Source organism: Cololabis saira, chromosome 8 (assembly GCF_033807715.1).
Source record: "Cololabis saira isolate AMF1-May2022 chromosome 8, fColSai1.1, whole genome shotgun sequence".
NCBI lineage: Eukaryota > Metazoa > Chordata > Actinopteri > Beloniformes > Belonidae > Cololabis > Cololabis saira.
Window position 1 is genome coordinate 14922339 of NC_084594.1, and position 12566 is coordinate 14934904.

Genomic DNA, 12566 nt, shown 5'->3' on the forward strand with positions numbered 1-12566 from the left:
ACTACTACGTAGCATATATAGGTAGGAAATGTATTTTTCTGTGGAGGTGTGGCTCAGATTTGATAACAGACAGAGCTTGACTAATGAAATGATGGTATTATTCGTGATATGATGGTGATCATGAATCTGATCATGAATCTGATCACTTTCCTTTCTCTTTGTTCTGGTGTTCTAATTTTACACCTCTTGTATCTAACAGCAGGTCCAGGATTATTACTTGTAGTGAAGGCAGGACACAGTATATTTGTATTTGGCAGTCTTACAGATAGAGTTTTAACCAAGGCTTGTGTGCAATAAGCTTCAAATCTAGTTTTCTGCTTGATCTTTATTGGAGAGGTTATGTTCTGTCTTACATCCTACTCTCACTCACTGTTTGGCATTTTTTTCTATTTCCCTTACAATGGCTGTATTTTACTCTATGCATAATATTACAAAATGATGACACTTGAAGCATCATGAGTGGATTTTGATAGGCCTTTTTTACGAGGAATCTAAAGCACTAGAATGTCAGTCTAACAACATCTTCTTTGTCCTAAAATGTCATCAGATACCAGCAGCTATTTTGTCATGTTCAGCTGACTGAGCATCATCAGGAGAGCATGTGGCCTGTTGCATTTTAATGAAAACATTTGTGGCGATTTGGTTATCCGTGCTTCATTAGCCGTTATGGGAATCTATCATACATGTTGGTCACAGATAACACACAGGCGTAGGAGTAGGAGCTGTGAACGGTGCGGTACCCATGGCTGCATCTCCACTCACATGCCATCAGTGTGATTAAGAGTGGAACTGCTGCATAAAACAACATCTGCAAAAGACTTTGTGGCACACTGGTTAACAGCTGAGATGACTGTTTTTATTTATTTATTTATTTTGGAAGTGAGGAGAGGGGGAGGGTTACCTCACTGAATCATTCATCACCATCATCATCTAAGATGTGAGTCCCATCTGGTCTTTCTCAAAGGTCAAGTGCCTTTTGTTCATTAATAGAAAAAAAAACCAACACTCCACTGAATCAATATAGTTTGTCATGATGGAAAGCGTTAAAAAATAACAAAGCTCATTAGTCACATAAGTTGATCGGAGAGAAACTGAGGGACATCTTTTTGAATCGTTGCAACATTTAAGCTTCTTGTTCAAGACAGGGACACAGACATATCTTTTATTTACATATTTTACTGTGTGTGAACTTTGAGCATGCTTGTTACTGATTAGAGCTATTCATTATTGTCCATAGTGAATTTAAGGCCTTGTCAGTGCTTAATGTTGGGATGTTCAGCATATAAGCTCCTTGAAAGGATGGAGCTAAATATAGAGGCTTCTGAACCCCCTGCATCACTTCAAGAATGATCAGCTTGGATAATCAGCTCAAACTGTCCATGTACGTTTGCGCTCTTGATTACAGTGGGAAATGAAAGTTATAAGATATGATTGAAACTCTGCTTTTTAAGATCTAGGTCAGGGTTGCCCAATTCTGTTCTCAGAGAGCCGCTATCCTGCATATTTAGGTTGTTTCTTTGCTTTAACACACCTATGTCAGATAAGTCATTTGAATCAGGTGTGTTGAAGCAGTGAAACATCTAAAACATGCTGTGCATTTCCTGTTGAGGATGGGAACGGGGCAACTGTGATCAAGCTGGGGTAGGAATTGTCACGCATTACCTTGAAATTAGCTGTTAGAAATTAAGCTGCTTTTGTAGTTTATCCCTGTGGTGCGTTGACCTAAATATGTCACGTTAGAGATAAGGAAACTGTTTTAATAAAAGGTCATAGTAAATCTAGTTATTTAAAAAAAGATGAAAGTACCCCCTGATAAACAGCTGTCATGTTTTTCGGATGATTAGGCCCACATTCATAAAGAAAGCACAAGATTAGAGTAGTAGAGACACTGCTACTCCTCATTAAATAAAAAAGAAAAGAAAAACAACTCTTTGACAGACAGCAAAAAGATGAGCAAACCTCATTTCATCATCATTGTATGTCATCTGTCATCCCAGATCTCTACATGCAGCAGTGCCCTGCAGCTATAAAAGCGGAAAAGGTAAATGGGCCAGGGGCAGTCACAGTTGGCATTATTTCAGTCACGCAAGGGCCAGAATTTGCTCTATTATAGAAGTTATAAAAAAGAAACCTCTTCAAACATTAAAATCTCATTAACAATATAATGATGTAATATTAAATAAAATTTTTAAAAAAACAGCCGAAAGTTTTCTTTTTAATAGGTGAATAAAATGAGTGAACAAAATTGGCTTCTCGAACAGATTTGTTTAATAGGCCACCTTATATATGAAAGGAAAATTGGACAAATACGAAATGTCTACAGTATGTGCTTTCAGCCAAGCACATTTGCATCGTGATTATTGCTCACATGTCGCCTTAAAAAAAATCTGAACGTTTCCACCCTTGCTGTTTGCACATGCTTGTAAACATCACTCTTCACCTTTCAATCTTGTTTCTCCCCTGAGTGTGGCGGTTATTTGATGCAAAGATACATACTTTTCCACTGATGCTTCCTCATGTGCATTTGTAAAACTGAAAAGCCCCATTGGATTTACTTTTTTTATGCACCAAAACGCATACTTCTCTTTCTATGTCAAGTACCTCCAATGTCAACACATTCAAACAAAAAGGCTTAAAAAGTGTGCTTGAAGCCTGATAAAGACCGCCAATCTTCTGATTGATGAGCTTGAGCATTATAGGAATTAGTAACATTCTGCAACATGGGACATCTTTTCATATTGACTTATCATCTTTGGAATGTTAATTTTAGTTCATACAGTATATGATTTATTTTGTAGTTAAGCTTGCTATGCTTTACTTTGCCTTTGCACCACACAGCCCACTTTAGGTGCTGCATATTTATTAGGACTGTAGTATTCTGTCCGAGTTTTTTTCTTTCACTATCACAGGCATCACTGCAATGCAGAGCACCAGAAGATCACCAGCGGCCAAGCAGGGACACGGTGCACACCTCATACAGCATACACCCAAAACAGATGTTTGAATTTGTGTCTTAACCAACTCCAGTTTATAAAAAAAAAAAAAAAGAACCTATTATGGAAAATCCAAATGCACCAGAAGCAGTGCTTTCAAATGCACTTTTATTTAATTGTAGGAAGCATGAGCCAAAATCCTTTTTTTCTTCCTGTCAACTTCATTATATTTGTTCTTATGCAGAGTTTTTTTTCCCTGCATTTTAAGTCTGCAACACAATCCACAAAGGGAGAAAAAAGTAAAGAGACAATTTGAGGGTGGAAACAAAAACAATAATAAACAATAGTGTTATAATAATAGTGTTGTTTAAACATGTGATGCCAACAGGTGATTTTAATCATGGCTTTGCAGAAAACCAATATGCACGAAAAACTTTAGTCCCTGGGGTTCAAAGAAGGGAAGAAGATTGCCAGAGTGGGAAAAAATGTGTGAGAAAATCAATAAAGTGATTGAAAATAATGCTGCTCACAGGAAGGCTGAAAGGGATTAGCATATTTTTCCCTCTGCAGAGCAAAATTTCTTAAACAATTCCAGGAATCTGGAAAGTATTTAGTGTTGGGAATGAAAGTGGGTCAGCCTCAGCTGGACACCTGTCTGATCCCTGGGACGTGTCAGTCATCCACTGATTACCTAATCAACACATTTATCAGGCAAAATCAGGGCATCTTTCAACAAAAAAAGAGCAAAATAACATTACAAGTAGACATTACAAAGAAATAACTGAGGCAGAACAGGGTACGAGTGTGAAACTGGTCTTGACTTGTCCTCAACAGAGGATGTCTAGACAATTCTAAAATAAAAAAATGGGAGAACAAACCTGCATGGTTGCACACCCTCAGACATGATTGCAGGATAAATGAGACACTATAAACGTAATTTTTCCATGTTTTTTTTGTTCATTTGGGGGGGTTAGTATTCCTGGTTTGAGTTTTCTTTCTTACATTAAAGCTTTCTTAGCCTTGAATTTTTCTAGCCGGCAAAAAATAATAATAAAACAGTATTAAGTGTTAAATAAGCTATACGGCCACCAGAACATCTCCAAGGCCTCTGAGGTTTGATTCTACAACTTTATGTGAGTCTGCTGGAGAGATGGGAAAATACATCAAAAGCTGAAAGAGAACTCGATTCAGTTAATATTTACAGCCTGCTCTCTGCCAAATCTGTAATTTAGTAGAAGCTACAGATTTATTGATAGGTTTTTTTAAGACTTTCCACTTTGAAGTGGCAGTGTTTTTTTTAGTTTAAGTGATGCATGAAGCAGTTTTCTGACAAAATGTATAATTCTTGTGTCGGATATCATTCCCCATTACTATAAAATGCACTTCACTGACAACTTAATTTCACTTTATTTTATGTCAGTGCAGCTTGTGCAGTACATTTCCTAACCAACATTTACAAGAAAAAGTCAACTAATTGCAATAACATGAACAACTAAATGCCAATTAAATGATAAACTGTGAGTGATGGAGGGCTTTTTTTTTCCCACTTGCAAATATTTTTTAACAAACAATATTCAGATCAATACGTTATTCTGACCAGATTTCAGGGATTCATAAATGACAGAACGTGTTTGTATCTCATGCAGAACATCTCATTTACATTTCCGTCGGTTGACATTTATCGAGCCATTAAGCAAGATTTGGATTTCCTTACTCTCAATTAAAAATGTTCACTATGTACATTGGTAAATATGTTTCTAAGGCATGAACTATATTTTGTATTAAGTTGATGCTTCTGGTTCACACACTCTGAACACCCAGCTGAATGAGTGCAGCATCGTCTTATGAGACCAGCACTTAATTTTGCCACGCGGCCCCCTGACATCGTCATCAATACGCCAGTCCTTCCAGTTAACGCACTGTTCATTTTTCTCTCCGCCGCAGGGTTTTGCTTTGTGGACGGGAAAACCCCCAAAAGTCTTGTGTTCTTGAGATATGGGGGTTTCTCTCATTTGTTGCAGCTGACACAACAACACTCCTGATTGTACTCTAATATTGATTTGACACGGTCATTGCCCAGTGACTGCATATTTTACGTTGCACGCAGCTCCGTTTGAATAAGCTGATGTGGCGTTAACTTGTTCTGGCTGCAATTCAGCCTGGTGATAGTTTTACAGCTTCAGCTGACTGACTCTTAGATAAAGTGCAGCAGAAAAGAAAAGAAAAAAAAAAACACTCTAAAAGGAAAATATCTGAAAGCAGTCCTGTTGTGGCCAGAATCCACCTGGTGGGAAGTCCCACTTGCAGGCAACCTGATTGTATTTCATTTTTAAGATGTATTTCATCAGTGTGGAGGGGAGCGGCGCAGGTTGCCGTGGGAAGCTGCCCGTGGAGTGACATTTGTCTGCCTAATGATGTGAACATGCGCTGGGTGTGTTCTCACAGAGGATGCAGCTGTCGCAGCAGTCCACACACAGATAATGCAAGTGAGAACAAATGCATGTGGAGGCAATACGCGCGTGTGTGCACAAGCACTGGGATTAAACACAAACAACGGAAACTTGTAAAAAAGTTTTATTTTGAGCCCTTAAACGTTTTCCAACTTTTTTTTTCTTTTTTTTTCTTCTTCTCCTGCATGTCTGGCCCACAGACCCCGAGACCCAGAGGAAGCGCACCGTACAAAATGTTCTTGACCTCCGCCAAAATCTGGAAGACACGATGTCGAGTCTTCGGGGCTCCCAGCTGAGCCACAGGTAAGTGGAGGAGGTAATTTCCTCCTATTTCACAATGGTATCAACAGCAGCTAATGATCCGGCCCAGTGGCTTTGATATCATGCCTGGGACGCGTTTAGAACATTTTTGTTTAGCCTGAAGTAAGTAAATGCTCACTGAATATAAACAAGCAGCTGAGAGCGTGCAGGATCAATAACACAATCATATGTAAGCAGTTGTGCCGTATTATCATGCGTAAGCGGCTGGAGAGATGCCACCTGGTCAACATCTGGCCTCCATCCTTCTTAAATGGGCCTTCTCCGTTTATTGCTCATGACCTCATTTTAGGAATCTCTCATTTTCTGGCTAATCTATAAAAGATTCAGACATGTATTAGATGCCTGTTAAGGATTAAATAGCTAACAGACAAATCAACTGGTGGCAGGCACAAAGAGTGTTTTTTTTTTCTGCAACTGACACATTTTTGCAAGTTTAGCTATTGCTGGCTGTGAATCTGTTTCCTTGATTTAATGTTTTCTTGACTGAAACTAAGAAATGCAGCGATATTTTTGGCTTGAAAGTCTCTCTGCTGTATGTAACAGTTCCACTTCTGACCACAGGGGGGCATAAATATCTGCCCCACTGTCAATATTGTGCTATTGAACATCTTGTAATACCACTTTGACCCCCTAGAGGTGCACTTTGTTGTGTCGTTGTCTTCGATGTGACCACGCCCCGACAGATGAGCTTTTCTGTGTTATGTCGCCCCCATGGCGTCAGAAGTGGTATTGCTACATAGAGTGCCTTTAATGTATTTTCTGAGTTTGCACATGACCAAATTGTATAATTATGTTTTGCACTACTAAGCTGTTGATATGAATGCTGTTAGGCTGCTTTGGGCAATTTTTAAAAGATTATTTTAGATGATATAAAAATGGCTGACCTGTCATCATTTGCTGTGCTTGTATCATCCGCCATACTTTCATCATGGTAACACTCTTAAAAGACATAACATTGCATCCCATCTGTCTCCTGAGCATGTCATTTACAAAAAAAAAAAAGAAAAGAAGAAAAAACATTGCAATTCATCGACAAAAGCAGAAATTTCCAGCCTCTCTATTGATGAATTATCCATGAACACTGGATAAATATACACACACACACGGTGGTCTGCGTTGCAATATTTATTTGGGTGACTTGGTTCATCTAGTTATGCAATCAGCAGACACAGAATATGCTTCCAGCCATTTAGTGGATGTTTCCAACGCTGGCCCACTTACAAGTGGAAATTTGAGGCAAACTTGAACATATTTCAAACAGAGAACGATAACAGGCACGGTACTTTTAACCATGTTTTTCTTGGTTTATGGACATGTCTTGCGTGGCAAGAAACTAGGGACGGAGAATTTCAAGTTCTGAGTGGCAGCTCTTCAGGCTTTAGTCTCCAAAGATGATTCAACACAGCTATTTTATCTGGGTCACGAGCATTTCACTGTGGTTTTCTTTGAAGGGGTTGTTTCAGAGACACTAACATGTTTTGCTCGATGCTCTCATCATACAGTGAAACATTTATGATTTTATGTGTCAATTCTGCACAAACACCGTCGACTAGTTACCTCAAATGTAATTGTGGGACTCACTGACACTTACCCCGTGTGCCTTTGTAGCTGTCTGGACAGCAGTAATGTGGGCTATGACAGTGATGACACCAACGCTCGCAGCATATCCAGCCTATCCAACCGCTCCTCTCCTCTTTCCTGGCGCCATGGCCAGTCCAGTCCCCGACTTCAGGCCGGTGATGCCCCATCCTCCACCGGCGGTGGTTACCAGGGGAGCAAAAGTTCTTCCCAGTACACAGCCCACACCATGCCCGCGCGCTGTTCCAGCCGCCTCAGCAGCACAGCTCGCATTGAGCTCATTGAAAGTCTCGATGTTGATGACACCGACCTCAAGTCTGGGTACCTGAGTGACACTGAACTTCAAGGCAAAAGTCTGCCAGATGATGATGACAACCTGGATAATGGGTAAGAAAAGAAAGGGTTTTAAATTCTTGTTACCTTGACAGCAAGTGCTTATCAGTGACTGCACATGGCTGGATGTCGGTTTGTCCTCGAGCCCTTCTTTATGGTTTGGTTGTTTGCGGTCCTCCTGGAACAACTAGGCATTGTCTCTAGCTCCATTTTAATATACAGGACTGTCTCAGAAAATTAGAATATTGTGATAAGGTTCTTTATTTTCTGTAATGCAATTAAAAAAAACAAAAATGTCATACATTCTGGATTCATTACAAATCAACTGAAATATTGCAAGCCTTTTATTATTTTAATATTGCTTATCATGGCTTACAGTTTAAGAAAACTCAAATATCCTATCTCAAAAAATTAGAATATTCTGGGAATCTTAATCTTAAACTGTAAACCATAATCGGCAATATTAAAATAATAAAAGGCTTGCAATATTTCAGTTGATTTGTAATGAATCCAGAATGTATGACATTTTTGTTTTTTTAATTGCATTACAGAAAATAAAGAACCTTATCACAATATTCTAATTTTCTGAGACAGTCCTGTATTATATGATTAAAAAAACATGCATGTGTTTCCTCAACTCTGGTGCACAATCTTTAACGAAGGAAAATTCCGATGCAAGCATCAGGAATTTCTATTTTGTGCAGGCATCCTTCTTGGTTGACCCATCAAAGAGCTTTCATCAGCTATCCTTGCAGGTTTCTTGTTCTTCAAGGGTTTATCAAAAAGCCCATTTGCTGAGTATGAAAGAACACAGCTTGTGTGGGGTTTTTTTTTCACTGAATAGAGAAGTCATCAAGTTATACAATAAGTTCCCCCTCACTTGTGACTGGAATGACAGTGCGTGTATCTCGTGAAGGCGGCGCTCAGCAGGAGCGGATGCCACACGTAGTGTAGATCACACACCGAATGCTGCATCTCACATGTCCAGCTGAAGTTTCTGCTTTCCTCGTTTACACTCAAAACAGTCACCCCTGCTTTTCTTTGTCTCTCGTCCTTTGTGCATGTTCATCTAATTCCCTCTCCAAACTTGGCAGCTCAGAGTAAGTCTCGTAGAGAGAGAGAGAGAGAGAGAGAAATAATCGAGGACAGTTCTCCAGTGTGGAGAAGCAGCGTTATCGCTGTTGCACATGCATTGGGATTTAAACCCAGCCTATGAAGCCCTCACTAGGCCGAACATGCCAGGTCACATTCTCACTGAGCCCATGAAGGAGAAGAAAAGAGATGACACACATTCGAAATGAGTTGAAATTAGATCAAAAGAAGAAAAAGTGTGGGATACAACTGGGTCAATTTAAGTGAAACTTGAATTTGGAGCTTGGATGATTCAAACTGATGGTTAGCTCTACATGTAAAAGAGGAGGAAAGAAATAAAAGAAATCATACAGCAAAGGTCTAAGCATCCATGCTCTCTCCAAATCTGTTCAAATTCGTCCTTTATTTTGTCCAGCCAAGGTGATTCAGAGTGATAGTATGTGAAAGGCGAGGCTGAGAAATTGGGCTTGCTATTTAAAAGATCAGGCAGCAAAAGATTTTTCATCTCAATTTTTATTTGTATGCCTCATCATGCTCTGTGTCAGACCGCCAAAGTCAGCTTTCAAGGTGAACTGGCTGCCACTGTATATTTTTAAAACCAAGATCGCTATGGGTCATGCTCTTAATAAGCTTTTATGACTGCCCACTCAGAGGAGTTGCATGCTATCTCCTCTGTCTGATCGCAAGCAAGCTGCATGCCATAACACCCTGAAAATCCTTCTAAATGTATACAGCTTACTCAGTTTCTGCATTATTCCAACAGCTACTTTATCTAATTCTGCTGCAGGACTACCAGGATGTTGGTACTTTTATAAGAAGAAGTTATTCTACCTCATAAACACACCAGCAACCTTTGGTGTAGATAAGCTGTTAATCCGTGTTTCAAGCAGGTGCACCTACGCATGCTCCAATTTTCTCCTTACAGTAGTCGCTCCCTTGCAAAGTCTGTGGTACATTTGCATTTCTACTACATCCCCTGTCATACTCTTACAGTTCAGCTCATTGAAAACCATTAGGTTCCAGCTCTTGAGAATAGATCAGGCTCCTGGAGTGTAACCATGGAAACCAGCTGAAAATCGACTAAGGAGAGGTGCAGTTTCTGCTTCCTTGCAGTAAAACCGCCGTTGCATATTTTCATACATCTCAGTGACCTGAAATCAGCCCTTAAGTATGCATTATTGTATACTGTGTATCGTTTTTTTTTGTTTTTTTTACTGGCCCATGCTCTAAACAATCCAGATATGGATATCCGTCAATAATAATAATTAGTCAAAATTGCATGTTGATTAAAATGTACTGTACATGTCTCATATAATTCAGCTGGCTTATTGGTTGATGTGAAATGGATGGCTGGCTCACACCACAGTAACTGTGTTCTGAATGACATTAACCACAATATCATCAGCAATCTGATACCACAACATAGAGCATCAGTCTTGTCTTCACCTCCATCTGTCTGTCAGAGAGGATTAGCATTCAGTACACAGAAACACGCTGCATAATGATGATCAGCCTTGTTCTAGATATGAAATATGCAAAAAAGTCTTCAGTCAATCATAAAGATAGCCTTTCTGACACACAAAAGGCTAATTTTACCTAGACTACACCTGTGTTATCAGTTCATATTGTTGGAGGGATTATTACATCCAATAAAGGAGAAGCTTTAAATAAAGTTGTCCTTATTATAGTCACATTTGTTTAACAGTTTTCTTTTCTTCCAAGGAAAGGGTAAACTAAAACAAGCTGAAAGTTTGTCATTTGGTACTGTTTTGATGATTTGTTTTAATCTTTCGTATAGCACCATAAACAAGCACTCGTCCTGCAACATACCACCAACTAGCAAAGATGTTTGGATCAGTTGTCCAAAATGGCTCATTGGTTTCACCCTGGTCCGGTTGCCACCAATCTCTTTAGTTAATTTATTTATTTATTTACTCATACTTTTTCCAGTAGTTTTCAGCTCATTTTGATGCTGGACGATTATTGGTTTATAAGAATTTACCAGCTAAAAACAAATAGCTTCCTACGGAGCCCCTCTGGTGACATTTGGAAAAAAATTAAATAATGCGTGGCCACGCATTAATAACTCGTGGCCATGAGTTATTAATGCGCGGTCACGCATTATATATCTCGTGCCCACGCATTATTTTACTCGTGGATGGCATTATAACCTACTGTCTGGACTTCGTGGATGCAACTTCCTTGGTGGGATGGTTATTCATCATTAATAACAGTAATTATAGTCTATTTATATTAAAGAGCAAGAGTATTGTCATGGCGAGTGTAGTAATAACATGTGACATTTGAAAAAAATAAAATAATGCGTGGCCACGCATTAATATCTCGTGGCCACGAGTTATTAATGTGGGGCCACAAGTTATAAATTATTTTATTTTTGTCAAGTGTCACCAGAGGGGCTCCATAGCTTCCACTGGTAATTGACACACGCAGAATATAAATAATGAGTCAAGTGGAACTCCTAAACCATAGGGGTTTCTGTTAATCATTTTAGGTTTTTATTGTTAAGCTGAGATGCATTTAAAGTGTTTTTTTGCTTAACTGATAAAGGGATGCGCATGAGAAATGAAGCCAGTATACTTTTGGATATAACAGGACTGGATCACAGTCCTGTTTCTTGGAAGTCTGCCGGATCGATCCCATCCCTGTCTAACACCAAAGTGTCCCTGGGGAAGACGCTGAACCCCACATTGCCCTCATTGTCCTAGCCACTCATAGTGCCAGTCACAAGCCGAGATGCGTTGTGTCAGGAAGTGCATCCGACAAAGAACCCACACCAACTTTATATGCAGAACACAATAACCATCTTTGAAAAATGGGAAAAGCTGAAGGAAGAAAACAAAAACCTATCTTGGCCTCGACAGATGCTGTTGGCTTACATTAAGGATACCTTTTTTTTTACCCAATGCACTACATTTTATGAGGCCAGCTTCTATCACTGAGGAAGTGACTGTGTTGCAGATTAGTCCGTGTTGAGGTGGCTTCTGTTTAGCCTTGACCACGTACAGAATCGTAAATGCTTCCTGTGGTTACATTCTTCCAAGCAAACTGGCAAAGTTCCTCCATCAATCATGCTATCATTTGATTGCAAGCTATTTTCTAGCGGCCTGGTTTATGAACGGGGCAGTAATCACATTATTTTACCGGTGTGCGGATGGCTTTTCCATATCTGATGTATAAATTATGAAAGCTGTTCAGCAACCAATGTCATTTTTATAGTGTTTAGTCACTTTTACAGCCGTTCAGTTGCAATGTATGTAAGCATTGCGGTTCAGGTAAGCTTTTATCGCTAATGCAGATGTTCAGTGAAATAAAATACTTTTTTTTCCATTGTGTCATATAGCTGATGTGATGAATGCAAACCAGATGTTTGTAGCAGAATATATGAATTGGACAGGAGGCCTGTTTCCCTGGCCTTGATTGTCGTACATGACAGATTTATGCGCTGTCTTGGCAAGTATTTGAAAACCTGAAATGGGAAGATTTTGCCTTGGCTGACCTCAAAACTCTTTGGTCAACTGAGGGGAGAAGCAGCAACGGCACAGAGCTGCAATAACAGAACATGTCTGATTAAGATGTCCAGTAGGGAAGCCGAGATTCCGTTTCCGTGGGTAGTTGGCTTTCATTCCAGGTTTATGTTTCTTTTGGTTCTCCCTCTTAAAACATTAGGAAACCAATGATGCCGAACCTCTAATCAAAGAGTCAGCCAGCAGGCTCGGCTAATATTTCAAAATTAACCTTTAATTAAAATGGCTATATTTAGAAAGCTGTTTGACTGATGCTCTTTTTGTTCTCTGAGTGCAAGTCATGTCCTGCCTAAGTTTAGACCTACACGGAATAT

At 39.4% G+C, this 12566-nt stretch overlaps 1 protein-coding gene across 7 annotated transcripts in view; it reads left to right on the forward strand.

Annotated features, from left to right (window-relative positions):
- nav1b (neuron navigator 1b) overlaps positions 1–12566 on the forward strand; it is an 83601-nt gene that overhangs the window by 32210 nt on the left and 38825 nt on the right. For 5 of the 7 annotated variants that reach the window (XM_061726846.1, XM_061726851.1, XM_061726847.1 and 2 more), the window contains 2 exons: positions 5584–5686; positions 7313–7669. In XM_061726846.1, the coding sequence (XP_061582830.1) occupies positions 5584–5686; positions 7313–7669 (460 nt within the window). The remainder of the gene's footprint in view (positions 1–5583; positions 5687–7312; positions 7670–12566) is intronic. The other 2 variants (XM_061726849.1, XM_061726850.1) reach the window with 1 other exon arrangement.